The 19,342-nt window shown below is 40.8% G+C and overlaps 1 protein-coding gene across 1 annotated transcript; it reads right to left on the reverse strand.

Moving 5' to 3' along the window:
* Positions 1–2,258: 2,258 nt before the first annotated feature.
* Positions 2,259–13,295, reverse strand: LOC146960514 (uncharacterized). Its single transcript, XM_085772309.1, has 18 exons — positions 13,190–13,295; positions 12,466–12,540; positions 11,217–11,621; positions 11,000–11,101; positions 10,645–10,877; positions 10,366–10,544; positions 10,130–10,223; positions 9,850–9,939; positions 9,272–9,330; positions 8,202–8,406; positions 7,481–7,598; positions 7,159–7,250; positions 6,754–6,871; positions 4,520–4,624; positions 4,253–4,423; positions 3,545–3,706; positions 2,579–2,811; positions 2,259–2,413 (listed from the first exon to the last, which is right to left on the reverse strand). The coding sequence occupies exons 2-18, from the start codon at positions 12,491–12,493 to the stop codon at positions 2,363–2,365; spliced, it is 2,445 nt and encodes an 814-aa protein (XP_085628435.1). The 5' UTR covers positions 12,494–12,540; positions 13,190–13,295; the 3' UTR covers positions 2,259–2,362.
* Between the last annotated feature and the right edge of the window lie 6,047 nt (positions 13,296–19,342).

Consider the following 19,342-nt stretch of genomic DNA (forward strand, 5'->3'; position numbering starts at 1 on the left):
AGACAGTGCATAGACTGAGTAGCCTAGGTCAGCACAAGCCTGCACTATCTATGTATACTACCTATGTATCTATATACAGTATACATACAAAAAAGAAAGAAGGCCACAACTCTGTTAATGTTCAACCAAAAATCAATAACACGTAGCCATGAAAAAAATATTAAGTCCCAAATTTAGGGCTCATGGGTGGCACACAGGATCCACCGTATATTGTTATGCTTTGACCAACCTACCTTGTATGGTCTGCTCGTGTCCAAAGTCCCAATACATAACACAGACATTCCAAATTCTGTAGTTAAATCTTAAATTTAATTTATGACATTTCTAGTTTTGAACACCATGTAGTATATTCAATGCAATTGGGTTGAACAATGAATGATTGCAGATTGAAAGATATATTAAGTATTGTAATTATTTATTTTACATTGGCATATCCCTCTTTGTTACACACACAAACCCCACTAACAAATGTAATTCATCACAGTGGTCAGAGCACCGGGTGCAGTGTGTCTGGAGCAATTTGAGGGTATTGCTCAAGGGACCTAGTATTCAAAAGTACATTTTCACTTTAACAGCAATGCATTACTCTGACACACACAACCTACTAAATGCACTGACAGCTTTAACCTATAGAGTAAAAAACAATTAAAAGTAAACATTTAAAACCACATGAAGTATTCTTCATTTATAAAATGTTAACCATGCAGAAATACATGGGTGCTTTTAAGCGTCATCTTGATCGGCCACAGTAGTCATCATGACATAGAAACTGAACTGTTAAAAAAAGAAAAGAAAAGCAGCAAGTACTTTGAACTTGAGGAGAGAAGAACAGGTGTTTACTGACATAGTTTTTTCTCCTGTGACAAACACAACATATGGCCTATCACATTTTTCAAAACTTGTTTTTGGAAAAAATATTTGGAAATAGGTACGATGCACATGTGACACAACTGTATTACACAGAAAATTCCACAAAATATTTGATGTAAATATTGAACATGTGAGTTTTGTGCACCTCACAGATAAAGCTTTCATGACTAATCATAATCTTTGTAAAGATTAATCAAAATTATCATGCTCATCAGTCAGTAGTCAACCACACCAAATCTGAATCCCTATTCATACATGGTATGGACATGCTTCTTGATCACAAGACAACAAGTCTCTCTGTTCACCCCTGCCTTTAAACTGTGTCTCCATTTGTTTTTCGAGCTTATTGAATGCTGAATGGTGGAATCAGTTGAATAAACAGCTGCTAAATGTTGGCTCGTCAGACGTACTTAAGATGAGTACTCTCATATGTTTTTATCTGCACTGCTAAAAAGAAAATAGGCAACGCTTACTCCTCACTGTGCAACACTGAGTTCAGGAATATCAATTTGTCCTTTTAGGAAGCACAAGGAATTGTGAATGAATTTCAGCAGCTTTAGTGCAACGAGCTGGACAGGGCCATAGAAGAGCATCAACCTAGCAGCAGGACTGGTATCTGCTCCTTTGTGTGAGGAGGAACACTTAATTTAATTCGTTATCAAAAGCAGATCACATAGAAAAACCTAAATACTGTATATGTAATTTTGTTAAGGAGATAGATCAGACATACAGTGTTTTGGGGAATTTAACAGTTTATCCCGAGTCAAAAACTAATAAATGCCCTAGGCAGACCTTTGTCATGTATTTAGTGTGGTCTACAGTTATGTCAGCATTGTTATTCTATCTTCGCTCTATTTCCCATAGGCATCCTGACATTAAAGCAGAAGTAAGTGATATATTTGTGTTAATATAAGTCTTAAATAGTTATATCTTCCGACAGCAATCACTTACATAGAGTGTTTGGTCTGAAACACGGGTCTGTCAGTCACTCTGCTCTGCTCTGAGCCCAGGAGAAAACTTTTATCGTATCCTACAGTTTTTATCCAATGAGGAGAGAGAACGGCATGCAGGGCTGTGTGTGCAGCCAAGGAACGCCGTGAATGTGGCGACGTAGGGACGAGGACTGTTATGGTGCGTTCAAGGAAACTCGTATTTTTCCGACCGTGAAGTGGTACCAGTTCGATCTGGTACGAGTTCACGGGTCGGAAGTTACGAGTGGCCGTTATAGTGACTTTCACCGGTAAAACAGGTCGGAAAAACACGAGTGGGTTGCCTGGAACGCTACAAAGTCGTAAGTTGTGACTTGAAGCTGTAATTTACGATTTCAAAAGCCTGCCTGGAACGCAGCATTAGCGAAAACGACCGGACCACTTACTTCTGCTTTAAGTGAAAATGAGCAAATAAACCAAGGGCTGGTAAGGGGTTCCTTTTTCCAGGCTTTATCTGAAGGGAGGCCTGGAGTGTCCGACCTAGAAACCCCTGATTGGGTCGTCTATGTCGCTCCTCTTCTGCATTCTGCTCCCCCAACTCCACTGTCCAGTCCCTTTTTTATGCAGATGTTGGGAAAAAACATAAACAGGAATTAGTTGAATGTGTTGAAAGCACAGACATAGAAAATAACATTGGTTATAGATTAATACAAAAAATAATCAGCCCATTACAGCATTTATGACAATGTCCTTGTGTGAAATATCATGTCCTTAATTACTTGCATGTCCATGTCCTCCTCATCAGAGTAGTTCTCAGAGTCACTCGCCACACCTTGCTCCTCAACCTGCTCTTCCCCCTCAAGGTCCAGTGTAGAACCATCAAGTCCTGACTTGATCACTTTCAAGTAACAATCCCTCACCATGACAAGGTGAGATTGCACTTGAGACCTTCTTCGGGTGAGCTCTACCCGAAGACCCTGAAGGCCTTCTTCGGAAAGGCTGCAGTGGCTACCTTCATAGTGATTAAGAGTCACAAAGATTTGATGATGAATAGAAAGTCAATTGAAATGACACTTTTGGTAATTTGGTATTAAGTAGGAAAACAACAAAGAAAAAAGGGTCTCCCGCACACTGTCAACTCACTTGCAAAAACTTTATTATACAACGTTTCGGTCGTGTGTAAAATAACAGCAACACTGACAACTTGGGGTCACCATCCCAGGTTGCTGGATTTACGACACACCCCCTCTGTTCAATCAGAAATCACCAAAACCGTTCTGATCAGAGTAGCACATACCAGAAGAACTATGCAGGATATTTAGTTTGTGTTTCATTTTGCCGTCATTAAACAGCTTCGCGCTAATGATGATGTTAGATAAATGACTTGTAACTTGATACAGGGAGAGTGGAGAATCAGTGTTACAGCTCTGGTCTCTGTGGCACCGTGAGTCCGTGACACAAACGTGTCTTGTGAACGTCTCTGATTTGGCAGACTGACAGACGGGCCATCCAACCAAAGTTGTCTTACACTAATTTGATTGGTAGGCCAAATTTTGGTTCCTGCTCCTTACACAGATGACCAAATTTGGTAATTGATATGTCAAATCACTTATGTTATTGATTACTGTCTAATACTTACCAGATTTTTATAATTTTGCCAAAACTTTGCCGCCTGGGATGGTACAGCTAAGGGCGAATCAGCAAGATTTGACAATATTTTCTTATTCAGATGTGCATTGGCTTACCCTCAGTGCTGATGGACAGACCACTCAAAGTCTGCTCCCTTCTCCTGAGGAACTCCCAGTGTTGTTGGACTTCCTTGGCAAGGATCATCACTTCCTCCTCCAGTCTTTGAATGTGCATCACCTTGTCAAAAACCTTTTTTTTTGAAAGGAAATCCATGCCATCTGGAAATGCATTCATAAACATGCCATATATTATACCACAGGGATTAAGAAAAAAAAATCAATGTGCATGTCATTAGAAAAGCAAGTAGTAGATCCTTGTAACTGACAGCACTAATTAGGCTGTCTCTGTACTTCCTTATTAGAACACAAAAATACAACATTTTGTCAAATTAGCCCGAAGAAAAGAGTACACTGCCCATGTTTGGTCACAGTGCTTGTCTGTGATATTACACCCCGTATTATGTATCCATCTGCATAGTCTCCAGACTTTTACAGGAACAACCTAGACCATCCGTTTATTTATTACACAAACTTATAATATAAACACTAAGCTGAATTTGTGCTCTGAAATATGTGGTGCACACATGTTTTCTTTTCAATTGCAGATAACACAAAGATTCACAACATTTCACACGTTTAGCAAGTCAAAACTTGTGTTCAGTCTAATCATTGTGACAACAAACATTGTCCCAACATTACACCTGCAAGAACCTGGGACATGATTCTGTATGACCACTGTTGTGGAAAAAGTGTGCAAAAACATACCACTGAGGGGTAACTGCCAAGGAAATATGAAGCCAGCTTGTAAAGTGTTGCTGAAAGAGCCAATCTTTTCTTGTGGTTGGGCAATTTCATCATGTTGAGCCACATAGAACTCAAGCTGCTTCTTCTCCCTCCACATTCGGCTGCGGATCACGGAGCGTCCAGAGTTGCTGTCTGTGATACAGCACAGAAGACACATTCCAATACATGGAAAAGCAAATAAACACGTGACATTCTTAAAACACTGAATGCCTTTCACAAACTTCATACCTGTTTGGCTGTAAAGGCGTGCTCTACGCTGTCTTAGGCCAAGAGATGTTTCCTCAATTTTTCTCCTCACTTCGAGCAGAGAGTCATTGCTGGCTCCTGGGAGTTCTTCAAAACATAAAGCAATGTTGAGTTTTGCAAGAACATTCTATTGATTGATTGATTGATTCCTTCATTTAATTGGGGAATGTTCTCTTTTACTAGAAAGCCCTGATTAAAGTATATATGAAACACACAGACAGGGGTTACAATATAAAGCAACAAAGTATACCAAAGTTACAATATACATCCACAAAATGATACAATGAAATCAACCTAAAAGACAACACCAAAAGGGAACATGTGCATTCACAATGCTCTCTTTTTGTTAAAATGGACTAAAATTCAAAAAAAGGGTTCAGCTTGTCTAATTTCAAAAGTTTCTACAAATTTTACAAGTTTCCACTTCTATGGAAGGTAGAATGCTAGCTTTGACTATAAGGACCTAGTTAGGTTATCAATATGTTTTTTGAGGCACAGCTTTTCATTGAGCCACAAACCAAGAAGGATACTCTTTCAATTGGGGACTCAATAAAAATAAAACCATTAATATTTACTTCAGTTTAACTAAGTTAGGCCATCCAATCATTTCATTCAGGACTGCGAAAGCTACAGATACCTGTTTTTGTCAGACCATTTGATGTACTGACCCCAGGCCTGGCTCCAGGGTGGGGGCCCGGTGACACCAATCCGAGCGACGTGAAAGTCCTCGATATTATGTCACTCATAAGGGGCTTTTGGAACCGCTCTTAGTCTGACCCGTCACCTAGGATCTGTTTGCCTTGGGAGACCCTACCAGGGGCATTAAAGTGAAATTCCGGCGTAAGTGTAAACCATGGTCAAACACACCGTAACACCGAGTTAGACCCCCCCTCGAGAGATCAATTTGCCCGACCGCTACATTCACGAGATCCACCAACTTCAGCAAATACCGCAATATCGCCACACACGGCGCTCTCTGGATCCACTGTCTGACCGCAACCAAAACGCCACCATTTGCCCAAAATAATGCTCAGAACTGCACCAAATGTCATCAATAGTACACACAGGGTCCCAGCACGTAGTACGAGTTGTCAAACATCTGCTAGCTTTGCCTGTTTTCTTTAGCAAGGAGATGCAACTCAACTCACCTACTTCTCCTCCTGGAGCCGCTCGTTGGTGAGGAAGCCCTGACGAGTCGATCACCGAGTGCACCGGAGTTCCGCAGCTCTTAAAAATGCTCATTTGCGCCTATATCGTGGCCAGCACTCGATAATAATAGTTATAAAGTGATATGCAAGATTAAAAAAAAAAAAAAACTCTGATTGTATTTCCATGAGGTAATTGTTGATTGAGCTGCGGAACTCCGGTGCACTCGGTGATCGACTCGTCAGGGCTTCCTCACCAACGAGCGGCTCCCGGAGGAGAAGTAGGTGAGTTGAGTTGCATCTCCTTGCTAAAGAAAACAGGCAAAGCTAGCAGATGTTTGACAACTCGTACTACGTGCTGGGACCCTGTGTGTACTATTGATGACATTTGGTGCAGTTCTGAGCATTATTTTGGGCAAATGGTGGCGTTTTGGTTGCGGTCAGACAGTGGATCCAGAGAGCGCCGTGTGTGGCGATATTGCGGTATTTGCTGAAGTTGGTGGATCTCGTGAATGTAGCGGTCGGGCAAATTGATCTCTCGAGGGGGGGTCTAACTCGGTGTTACGGTGTGTTTGACCATGGTTTACACTTACGCCGGAATTTCACTTTAAAGGATAATTTCCGTTTTTTACAACCTGGACCTTATTTCTAGCGGACCTTATTTCGTATTTTATGCTAGAAATAAGGTCCAGGTTGTAAAAAACGGAAATTATCCTTTAAGCCCCTGACAACATAGCTCCTAGGATCATTCGGGTGCTCAAACCCCTCCACCACGATAAGGTGGCGGTTCAAGGAGGGGAGTTCTCAGGGGAGACTCACATTAATTAAGTTTAATTGCGTTCACATTTCCTGTGTTTCCTGGAAGAAGCCAAGACAGGCAACCAAATGAAATGCACCTTTACCTTGATTGTTTTAACTTTTTTTGGAAACATTTTGAATATTGTAAGCACCAAAGTCTGCAAAATATATAACATACTGTTAGGTCTTTTTATAATTATTATTATTATTTTGTAGCAATTTTAATTTGAAATTTACCTATATTACACATTTAACATCATTAGAGGCACCTACCATGTTCGGCCCAGTCCTGGACATCTTTCACCCACTGCTGCACAGTCCCATCATCTGCAGACATTTCTCCCTTAAGGGTCTCTAGGCTCTGCCTCTCCTTCTGAAGAACCTGTTGTGTCTGTATAAAAAAAGGAAAAGTAATCATTTAAAGTTTGGGTCGGTGTTTAGCTCAGTAGGTAGAACACCCGCCGCATGTGTTGAGGCTATAGTCCTCACTTGCAGGCAGCCCCCATTCGAATCCCGCATCATGCGGCTCTTTCCTGCATGATGCCCCCCTGTCTTCCATTTCCTGTCCCTCGCATGACTGCGCTGTCCATTAAAGGCTAAAAAAACATACTTTACTTTAAAGTTAATGCATTTATCACTATGATTGCTCTGTGGCCCCTTCATAAAGATGACAGTTACCTTACGAAATCTTGTGCACAAGGTATTGCACATTTTCTCCACCTTCCTCTGATTCCATTGGATGGTCTGGACAGTCAACATGTCTGTGCGGGCTGTTACAAAAAACAAGCAAACATCCCCCACTCACACCTTTAGCAAAAAACAATATTCTCTAGGTATCCTGTTTTTAACTATTTCTACTGTAGTTTCACTGGTTGTGCTCACCTAACTCCAAGAACAATGCAGTCAAAAAGTTCCACAAAAAATCCTGTATGCTGCCAACAGTACTGTGATCTGTATGATTATTCATGATGTAAAATATTATGTCAAAGCCACAACCAACCTCCTTTGCTCATGAACTTTGTATTTATGGCAGTCCTGGACAGGAAAGAGTTGACCATTTCCACCTCCTCTCCCAAAGTGGAACCTGCTCCATCCTGGTTGCCTGCTCCCCATTTAATCTGTCATTTTAGGAATATACATTCTGAGTATGTCCTGTAAAATGTTTGTTGTTGTTTTGGCTCTGTAATCTTGCACACTGGATTTGAAATGGTGAATCATCTTTAATATTTTGTCACTAATTAAGTATCCAGTCGCTATAAGTTAAAGACAGAGAAATGCAATTTCAGTGACTTCATCCTGTCCAATTATTCCAATTCTTTAGTAACATTGTACAAAAATAGTCACTGAAGTTAAAGGGAATGATTTCTATTTTCTTTAAACCCACTGGGACAAGACAAGATAATACTCAGTCAACCACATATTCTGGTGGAGAGTCCCCTGTACACGAGAAACCCATGTAAGTCACATTCAAAAATGTTGGAATTCATGTCAATTTGTATGACTTTCGGACCCTTAAAAAGGGGGTACTACTTATAAAGAGTCCTACACAGTTCACCCACTGTGAACCACATCATTTCATTTCAAATTCAGTGTGCTGGAGTAGAGAGCTAAAACAATGCATGTTTCAATGGACTCCTACTGAATGCACTAAATAATATAAAATGTAGAAGAAATTCAAATTCTAACTGTCAGTGAAACACAAGAGATAGAAATTGAAATACCTCACACTTGATTCCATGAGCTTTGGCATGGAGCACAGACAACAAAGGCTTCATGCTGGTGAGGTGAATATACTCAGGACAGGCTTCAGAGATACGCTTTATGTATGGCCAGTACTTGCAGACAACATCCATGCAAAAGAAGACTGGAGGATTGATGGCAGTGACTTCCTTTTGCAAGAACATCGGATAGGCAAAGATCTCACCCCTGTAGGATTGGATTACAGCAATACATTAATTTGTGTATTGATCATAACAATACCTTAACAATCACACACAGAACAAAACATGAACAATACTAATGTTTTAGGTTAAACTGTGAACTATTCTCAAAAAAAGAGATTGATTATAGAAATCATACAACCACCACTACGTAAAAGACACTTCCACTGTGAGGCCAAATAAAGTGAAAAGTAACTGCACAGGTGAGTACATAGTGTTAGTAATCTTATGTGCACAGTAGTGAAACAAATTGGTTATAGTGTTAGGAAAAGATACATCACCCAGCACAGTGCTGTGTGAGGTGCAGGGTTAAAGCAGAAGTAAGTGATATATTTGTGTTAATCTAAGTCTTAAATAGTTTTATCTTCCGACAGCAATCACTTCTATAGAGTGTTTGGTCTGAAACACGGGTCTGTCAGTCACTCTGCTCTGCTCTGAGCCGAGGAGAAAACATTTATCGTATCCTACAGTTTTTATCCAATGAGGAGAGAGAACGGCATAAAGGGCTGTGTGTGCAGCCAAGGGACGCCGTGAATGTGGTGACGTAGGGACGAGGACTGTTATGGTGCGTTCAAGGCAACTCGTAACTCGTGTTTTTCCGACCTGTGAAGTCGTACCAGTTCGATCTGGTACGAGTTCACGGGTCGGAAGTGGCCGTTATAGTGACTTTCACCGGTAAAACAGGTCGGAAAAACACGAGTGGGTTGCCTGGAACGCTACAAAGTTGTAAGTCGTGACTTGACGCTGTAATTTACGGTTTCAAAAGCCTGCCTGGAACGCAGCATTAGCGAAAACGACCGGATCGCTTACTTCTGCTTTAAGTATGACATTATGAATGTTATCATACTTGCCTGTACATATTGAGGGCACGAAGAATGATGCCATGACGGCACACCGCTACTTCTAGACCCTGAAGAAGAATGATAAATTAATCTATAATAATTCAGAATGAATGTTTGCGATGGCAATCTGAAATTTGAGGACATTTACAGTAGTACAAAAATTTGAACATGTCTACTGAGAAAAAGAGAAAACTGCACTCAAAAATTGACATACCTCTTAATGTAATACAAATCAATTCACATGCTAGGTACATAAGAGTTTGAAATGGAATTAGCATACTAAGTGAGCTAGTTGCTGTAATTTTATTGAAGTTGAATGTGGGTTGGTTGAAGCCTCCTTTGCTCCATATGAAAATCTAACAAATCATTTTATTTGGAAAATGGATGTAGCCCTCAACAGTTAATAACACAACAGTTCGCTATGTATTGCAGAAGTCTACCAGCTTGTCCAAGAAGAGAGTCTCACAGCATGAAGTTCCTGGGTTCAAATCCTGGTGTGAGGCCTTTCTGTCATTTGTAAAATATACTTTGCAATATACTACCACAAAACGTGATATGATTTCAAGAGAAAGCTTTAAACCACATACTTGCTCATCAAGGCTGGAGCTACGCCTGTTGGTCGTGGTCTCTTTTGCTGCATTCAGCTGAGACCTGCCACAGACCCCTTTTCCTGGCACCTACAAAAAGGACAAGTGAACACATTCACATTAATAATGTCAAATTATATATATATATAATAGATATAATTTTGTGTCATGCTGGAACACGCATGTAATTTTGTAGCCAATGGTAGTTCTTAAGTACAATAAAATTGGACTTTAGGTATATGAAATGTAATGTATCTAACTAAAACACAGACACTCTTACATGCTTGGCTCTCTTTTGAATGTCCTCTACAAATGCAGTGACCTCATCATCGTTGCAGAGAAGCACACCGTCAAAGTAACCCTGTTCCTCAGAGCTACAGTACAGAACAGACATGGAAATATCATTTTAAATATCAGTTTGCATTGCTGAAGAATTAACACATGCACTCTGGTGTAACAAATGATAGTTGTTACATGGACATGGTGGACAATGAAAAACATTAAATATATACAGACCATCCATCCTTTTTGAATCGGTAGTGCTTCCTGTTCCCATCGACGGACACAGCCAACATCTCTGGAGAACAGGCTGGGCAGGTGAACGGCTGCTCTCCACACAACTTGTCCACCTCGTATGAGCTAATCACCCACTCCATGAAACTTTTATAAAAAGTATCTGAACACACTTTACCAGTCTGTTGAAAGATTCATTAAAACCAAAGTTAGAACTATATGTAGAATTAAAAGGAGGTTATGATAAATATTGTGTACATACTATACTGTAAGCCAACTCACCCTGCCATACTCTATTGTCTGCGCCTCGAGCATTCTAATGAATGTTAGGCGTGAACTCCCTGGAGCAGCCAACTTCATTTCCCTGAAACCATGAAAAATGGCAACATCATATAGGGTGCAGAAGTTGATGGTGGCAGGCCAGTATCCACTAACTTGGACATCAAACAAATCCGGTGTCCATGTGGCACAGCAGCTTCCACAGCGCAGCTCTGGAAGGGTCAGATCATATCGTCCTGGGAAAAAGTGCAAGTTGTTGTAATATTGGCAGGTAAAACCATAAAGAAAAGGTGCCTGAAAAGCTGGAAAACCTGCAATGGTCAGATAGTATAACATTATGTTTTTGCTATGGATTTACCTTTCATGTTGACGAATACCACAGGCCTTCCAGAAATAACATTGAGATTTTCTGGAGGGCAGTCACATATGTGATGTGGCATTTCCATTGGCAATATTCTAGCTACAAAAAAAGAAGAAAGAAAAAGCGATTAAGAAAATCCCCAAATTACATAAGAATATATATTTTTTAAATCTTGTCAAAAAATAAATACATTCTAAGATAATATACATAGTACCACATGTGTCATGCGAATAACGCCCCTCTGCGTCGTTCACCACAACTGTTGGTGGCAGAGGCATGTGGAAGCCATGGATCCTGGACGCACGATTATGCAAAGTTTGGGACTGGTGGTGGGTAATATCACAGTCACAGCAGTAATACTGCATTGGCATGCATTCAGCACATCGGATCATGGCCTCCTTCTTCAGGCACCTTTGACATAGACGCTCAGTTACACGGTTTGCTCTAAGCATATTGTCCAGGAGCTGGCTTCTTGCTTCCTTCCATCTCTCCGATGAGGAAGCATTCCTCATCTTCCAGCTGCCGGCTGCTGTTGGCATGCTTGTGTCAAGATTTATGTTAACATCAGTGTCAACAACAGCTGCACCGAGAAGTTTCTCCAGTCCTTTAAGGGCAGCATCTGTTTCGGGAGGGGGGCAACATGTTGATGAAGTAAAATTAGGGCTAAACAATAATGACCCACTGTAATATCACATGATTCCCTTAAATATTGTGAATCATATAGCAATTTCAATATTTAAAAAAAAAAAAATCACAATTACATTTTTTCAAATATATTTAATAATGTATATTAATAATAATCCGGTGGGAGTGCTCAATGTACGAAAAACAGATTTATTGAACAATGTTGAACATTAACCATGTGGTAAATATTTTGTTGGCAAAACCAAGAGCACCCTCAAAATGGGCATACCGAGCACCGCAGTCCCATCAGGTGTAAAAACTTAACATACACTGTAGCAGCACAATTACCACTGCATAGATCTTTTCATAAAACTGACAGCAGAGAGACTCACTTGGTGCTACATGGCCAGAGAAAACAGGTTGAAAACCAACAACAATCAGAATGCACTGGGCCACACTGCACCACTAAATGGTGGCCGATGTTGGGCAGTACACCAAAATATTTATATATATTATTATATTGTTTCTGAAAAGCAGTGCCATAATAACGGAGGGAAGACTACCATATAATTCTCACATTGTAATGATACAAATCTGGTTGAAAATATGCCCTGTGCAACTACAACATTATCTCTGCTATTCATGCCTCACTACCCAGCCAAATATGCTAAGATCCCCAATCTGTAAAATCAGTCACTGAGTGTTTATGGAATAATACAATGATTTGTGTCTGCGGTTATGTGTATTAAAACACATACAGTACATTATGGCCAAATCATGCCAGATGTGATGGAACTCTACAATAAAAAAAGTCAGAAAAATAATTCATGAGCTCTTACCAAGTCCTGCCTCTGGCTCATCAGGCATCTCCACTGAAGTCTCCTCACTGGGATGATGTGATCTGGCCCGTACTGCTGAATACAGAAAGTTCATTGTGAAGAGTGGAAACAGACTGTCAGTGCAGTGTCAATCTGAATGGAATGTTTATTCATAATTTAAGTTGCAAATTGTACTGGGCTCCAGTAGCTCGATCACTACCAAGCCCAGGCCACACTGTGTACACCTGTGTCCAACAGGTGCATCACTGAACTGCTAAGGCGGTGCTGCCAGCTCTATCTTTCTTCTAGTATAACAATGTGATTTTTGTTTGTTTTGTTCAGCGAGAGACAGAGAAAGAGAGAGGGAGCACACTGGAAAAATAATGCCCTTCAAATTATGTTTACATTTTTTCATGTCTATGGCATATTCTACAGAAGACAAGCAGCATGGCATGGCCACCAAAATTAAAATCAAGATGTTCAACATGTGTTGCTCGTGCAGACAGTGTGGCCTAGGTGTGATAGTACATCATGTGACCACTCGTGTGAGATGCAATGTGTGATAATAGACCATAGGGCTTTAAAATCAGCTAAATTTTCCACTAGCTTTCTGACCAGTGGCCTATCAAATTCTGACCCTAAAGTCACTTGTTTCAATGATTGTTATTCCTTTTTAATTGTGTTTATTGACATTCCTACAACAGGAACGTGGCACACTATGCAAAGTTGGATATGATAAACTAACCATGTGAGTTTGAGGCAGGGGACTTGGTGGTTTGAGCAACAATGTTGCCATCTTTATCTCGTTGTCTCCAACGAACCACATCTGATGCTTTTGCCCTTCTTCTTTTCTTCACCTGAGAAGCACAATGTAAGCCATATAAGACTTCCAGCACAAATAACTTAAAATCACAGAACAATAGCCTATCAATCGACCGTTGCAAAACATTGTCATCATTAGTCAAACATATTTAATGACCAGTGATGTATGTACCACACTGTTTTAATTTTCTTGGGAGGAGTGGCACACAGGGGAGAACTGCTTGTTAATATTACATTATTTTAGTTGTCAAATCATTGTGGACTGTGAATGCAACAAGAGTTATTGGTACCATGTTCTATATTCCATCAGTTAGCTCTCTTTTGAAAATTACAGATGTTACTGTAAACACCAACAATCTGTCTGCTCAATGAGCTGATCAACACTGATACTGTAGCATAATAAAGATAGTATGCAGCATTATGTTTGATTCCCATGCTGAAATTGTTACATTACCTTTGTTGGGCCAAGATCTTTTGCCAGCTGGTCTGCTCTACTTGTCATCTCCACAAGCTGAGTCTGTAAATCATCTTTCGATGCCATGGTAGACTCAGACAGCTAGACAGACAGACAAGACAGGTGGACAGACAGACAGATGGACAGATAGACAGACAGACAGACGGACAGATAGACAGATAGACAGATAGATAGATAGATAGATAGATAGATAGATAGATAGATAGATAGATAGATAGATAGATAGATAGATAGACGACTAGATAGAGAGATTGGGTCTTAAAAGAGCCGTTGGTTTTTCTTATTTAGAGGGTGACAGGGACTGGGGTGGTAGAGGTGGTAGAGAAAGTGGTATCTGTAAAACAGTAATAAAAGTGGAGTGAGAACATGATCGCTGTAGAGATGTAAACAACGATCAGACAGGAAACGGAGGTAAGATGACAACAAAACACTGAAAAAGTACTGTTGCTAAGAAACCATAAACTCTATAGAACCCGGAACCGGCACACAGAAACGTCACGGCCAAAACAATCCCAGCCCGCTATAAAAAGCGCGGCATTCTGTCATGTCTTACTTTGAACCACTTGTATCTGCTGACAAAGAGCTATAAACTCAGTACAATCGGGGTCGATTGTTGTCGGCACATTTTAAAATACTCGGTCAATGATCCGCGTTTTCACCGGGGGCGGGGAATGGCTTGTTTTCCCCCACGGGGAGTGACGTTTTTGTGGACGTCCCATTCGTTTCCGACTGCGACCGTCGTAGTGCTCTCTTCATCTTCAACATTGGTGCAGTCTAATGTTAATGTTAGTAGACCTTACTTGAATTAAATGTAATGAAACTACTCTACATATTCTCCTGAGGGGATGGGGGTAAACTTAGCGTAGCCTACCGGTAGGCTATTTATGTCCCAGGACCGGACTCATCCACTATCTGCTTGAGAGCGTTACATGAACCTAACGTTAGATAACTTATTTGAGGAACATATTTCAGCTAATAAATAAAAAAAATCTATTGTATTATGTCAAAATAGCAATTACAACACAATTTCGCGCTCTTACCTGAAGGGAGGGAGGCTGGAAAGGAGGGATGCAGTGCAGTGCAGTGATTTTTGTACAGACGAGGTGTTGCCAGATCTCGGGAGAGAAACAAGTACAGAATCTAAATCTGCACTCTGCTTTTCGTGTTTCTAATCGTAGATAAATAGAATCGTTCAATTCGCCCTGTTTCTACAAGTCCTTGTTGTGTCCTTTCCATATTTCGCCCACTTTTTAGAAAGTGAAAGATCACTGACTGTCACCTGTGTGTATAGAGGAAGGGGAGAGGCTGAGGTAACAGGGCTGTGAAAACATCCTGCAACCCGACAAACTGTAACATGTTTAAATAAGTATGCGACGTAGTGAGCATACCCAAATAAGCGCCTACGTTTTAGAAACAAGCCCAGAAAACAGCAACCCGTGACTACCACTATTTTTAGGCGACTTTACAGAAAAACAAGCCCAAAAGTCGCGGTTAATAATCGGACTTGGCAACCATTCGCTCCATTGGCAATCATTCGTATGATTCAGTACGAAAAGCAGACGCACTGGTCTCGCGTGTATACTGGCCGTTCGTATGATTCAATACGAAAAATTGTGCACAACTTTTCGTATGAAATCATACGAACCGTTAATGAGAACACGTTGGCACATGAGACTCATATAGGCTAATAAACAGACACGTGGATACTTCTGATTGGACTATCTTGACCATGCTTTCATGTGATAGGTTGGAGACAACGATAAGATTTTGAGTCCCAACATCCGTATTTGTGCCCCAAACATTTGTTTGTTTCAAAACCAAATATCTGTCGTAGTAGTTCACCAGAAGGATACACACTTCTTTCGCTTTTGGATTTATAGGAAATTTTAAGTATTCAGTGCGTAAAGAATATATGATATCTTTGGGGAAGACTTGTTTATTGGAGTTTCCAAAAGACAGTAAAGGGTGTGTGATGTCATCAAGCATCTTTCTAATTGTTTTATTAGGAATTTTAATACTCTCGAAATCACAGTTTCCAACTAAGATGTGGAAGATTAGGAGAAATGTGAGTTGAGTTCGAAATAATCCCTTGAATTAAATTTAAAGTAGGCTCAGGGATGGCTCTCATTATGGAAGCAAAGGAATTACGACCAACTGTTAGATCATATTTAAGACAAAAATGTTCATATGTCATCACACATCCATCTTGGTCAGTCAAATGAATTAAGGACCAAATACTTTTATCCATCCATTCCTTTTTATAGGCGATTTGTTTTTAACTGTAATGTAGGGTGAATTCAGGTAATGTGGGACAGTTTTTGGTAGATGCTCCAGTAGACTCATATAAAAACTATTAACTTGCTCCAATGATGTTTCATTGAATCATTTTAGGTCTTATTAACATTTTATGTTTGAATTAAATGGGAATATAATTTTCTTTTAGAAGCTACACAGCTTCAAACACAACATGACACCCTTTTTCGTTCGGACACCATGTTCAGGTAATGTGGGACAGTTTGTTTGGTAAAGTGGGACAGTCATTCTTAGATTAAAAAAGCAGGCCTTTTTGCAGTGAATAAAATTCATTTTAATGAACAATTAACAAGTAAGTTGGGGGTACCTTTCAAAGATAAATGTATTAGTAATTAAGAATTGATAATTCTGATAATAGAAAAACAGAAGAGAACAGAAAAACAGTGACGTCTTGCTAAACATATGAACACCTCTCTAGAACTAACCACTTTTATCAACCCTGACCAACCCTGACTAACTTCAGAAACCTACAGCTCTGTGAAGCAGTCCTTGCAAATGAATGCAACATCATCAAAGAGTCCATATTCTTCGGCACAGGACTCGTGGTACCATAGCTGGCACATTGAACATTGGATCCAGCCCTCATCTGTTTTGGGGTCTTCTCGATCCCCATAGGTCTTCTGGCAGCCAGTGCACTTTGTCTGGTCTTGGTTGACATCCACATTTTGTTTTTTGGTTTTTGGGACCACCTTTACTTTTTCTTTTCCTTTTTTTGCCCTCTCCACATAGAGGAAATGATCCTGGCTGGTCAACCGGTATGACGGCGGCTTGGCACGAGGCTTCCTTGTCGTCCTCTCTCGCCTTGGTACCTCAATGAGATCGTGGAAGCTCACTCTCCCACTTGATGTGGATTGTATGGCCTCTTCATCCTGGCCTCTTCCAGTTGATGTAGATGGGACTGCATCTTGCAGCCCTGCAGGCTGTGGTCCACCTGTGATGGTCATGGGTGGGGCTAGTGGCTGCAGTGCCCTCTCTGTGGTGGCACTGGGTGAGAAGAAGTCAGCCGAGATGACATTCCTGTTCACCGGAAACATCCCTGTTGCCCTGAACCCAGACTGGGCATTTTCCACCGTGGCAGTCTTCTGCCAGGCTTCAGTGAAAACAGAAAAAAACTGCAGCTTGGGAAGCTTCATGCCACAGGACTGCCTGTTCCACCTGCGGCCCACCTCAGAGCAATTGTGTTTGAGACTTTTGAACAGTGCTCTGTCAGCTGGCTGGAGAGCATGTGTTGTATGTGGCGGGTAGCTCATCACATGAACATTGTTGGCTTTCATGTAGGTTAGGAACTCCATGTTGTAGACATGGCTGCTGTGTCCATCAAGGAGGAGAAGATGCGGCCGGTCATCTTTTGGCAGCTGTGAAACGAAGGCTTTCCCCCACTCCACGAAGAGCTCTCCATTGATCCAGCCATTATCAGAGACCTTCACCAGCGCGTTGTCAGGGGACTCATACAGCCACTCTGCTCTGACTCTTTTCCCCTTGAAGATGACCATCACTGGTGCATATGTCCCAACAGCATTAATGTAGTTCTTGACGATAAATGGTAACATGCTGGCATCTGTCGGTCTTTTCTGGTGTCATGTGCATGAAAAATTTTTTTTTTTGCCAGATAAGTGGTCAGATGCTGCTTCCGAGGTTGTGAACCTCTGGAGATTTTTTTCTCTCCTGTGTAATTCATACTATCCGCAGACTAGCCAGTTATACATTTTTTTCTGTGTATATTATACAGATAACATGTTGCGTTTTCTATCCATATAACAAATGAGCAAATATATGTCTTTCGCGTGTACACATCTTACCAAAATAAAGCTCTAAAGGTAAATGGTAACTGAACACATATTTAACACTTTAATCTACTGCCATCTAGAGTATAAAATGTGAATGAATATTTTTAATGTGACCATTTAAAGTGTAAGTAGATAAATATGAATTCCCCCTGTCAGGTGCACTGCCCTTTGCCGCCCTGTTCACCTGACAAAACCAGACACACCTAGCTGCAGTGTGAGGAGCAGAAAACTGGAAACACTGGAACCGGAGAAACGTTGAGCGTCAGCGTGCAGAAGTGAAAGTAAAGTGTGAGAGGAGGACGAGTGAGCTGCAGCAGCAGAGACGAGACAGAAAGTCAAAGTGAGTCCATCGGGTGTTTGTCAGCAACACAGCAGAGTCTCTACCAAACATATTCTCCCAGCTCATCGTATTCACTGTGTGAGCAGCAGCTTTAACACAGAGTTTCATCTCTACTCACCAGGGCCGGTTCTAGGCATGCTTATATGAGGGGGCAGTCAGAAATGTGAAGGGGGCATCATGTGTACACATCATGCTCCAGGCTCCAGCACTTTTTTTTCTGTGCTTATAGTAACGATGCTTTCTTCATTGAAATGGGTCTTTAGCTATGTGTCCAACCCCAACCTGGAGAAGTGGATTGCACTTTGTCAGGCCTCTACCTTCAGACCTGTCCAACTTGGGTGTCCCACCTGAAGACTAAGCTCCTGCTGGTATAGCTCTTACGGTCACTGAGGCACGCAAACCCCCTGACCACAATAAGGTGGCAATCCCTCAGGGGGGGAAACTGAAAAATAAAATAAATGAATAAAATAAAATAAAACATCCTTCATCCAGATTTTATCAACCAACATAACATTTATCTTAACTGGATGGCCTAACTCTCAAATACATTTTGACCTAAAGTAGGACTTCACACACTACAGTCAATATTTACAAAACTGAAAGGTAGTCTTATGAATAATGATAAAAAAGAATCTCAAACTAATTTATAAAACAGAACAGATATACAGTAGAACATTTTTTTCTTTTTTTTTTGGTTGGCAACTTAACAGCTCAAAAACTCCTTTCTCTCCACTCCTCTCTCATTTCTCTCACTCCTCTCAACTCTTCTTTTTTCTCTCCACTCCACTCTACAACAGCAGTCTCCTGTTTCCCTTTGCAAAAACTCTCACAAATTCATCCATGTCCAAGTTATTTGTTATGGACTTCTCATGAGCCAAGATCACCAGATTCCTCTTTCTCTTGTGTAACATGGTGCGACGATAGGGGGTTAGAACCCGTGACAATGTGGAGAAGGAACTCTCACATGCTGCTGAAGACACACCAATTACCAGGGCTGTTACATACAATTTATGCAACTCAGGAAAAGCATCCCTGTATTCCTGCAGGTGTTTACACACAGTGGACAGGTCTGTTTCATTTGGACATTTCTTGAGCAACATCTGTTTTGCCACAAGGATTTCATTTTTCAGACTTGCATTGTCTGCCACTGTGCCAGCCAGC

Source organism: Trachurus japonicus, unplaced genomic scaffold (genome assembly GCF_045865225.1).
Source record: "Trachurus japonicus isolate A0001 unplaced genomic scaffold, Traja_1.0 AP030267.1".
NCBI lineage: Eukaryota > Metazoa > Chordata > Actinopteri > Carangiformes > Carangidae > Trachurus > Trachurus japonicus.

What these genes read in the sequence shown, in the direction of transcription:
- LOC146960514 (XM_085772309.1), bottom strand. Translation starts at nt 12,493, where the DNA reads ATGCCTGATGAGCCAGAGGCAGGACTTG. An exon ending in GGTATTCGTCAACATGAAAG is followed by an intron (nt 10,878 to 10,999) that starts GTAAATCCATAG and finishes ACTTTTTCCCAG; the next exon opens with GACGATATGATCTGACCCTT. An exon ending in AAAGTTCATGAGCAAAGGAG is followed by an intron (nt 7,251 to 7,480) that starts GTTGGTTGTGGC and finishes TTTTTGTAACAG; the next exon opens with CCCGCACAGACATGTTGACT.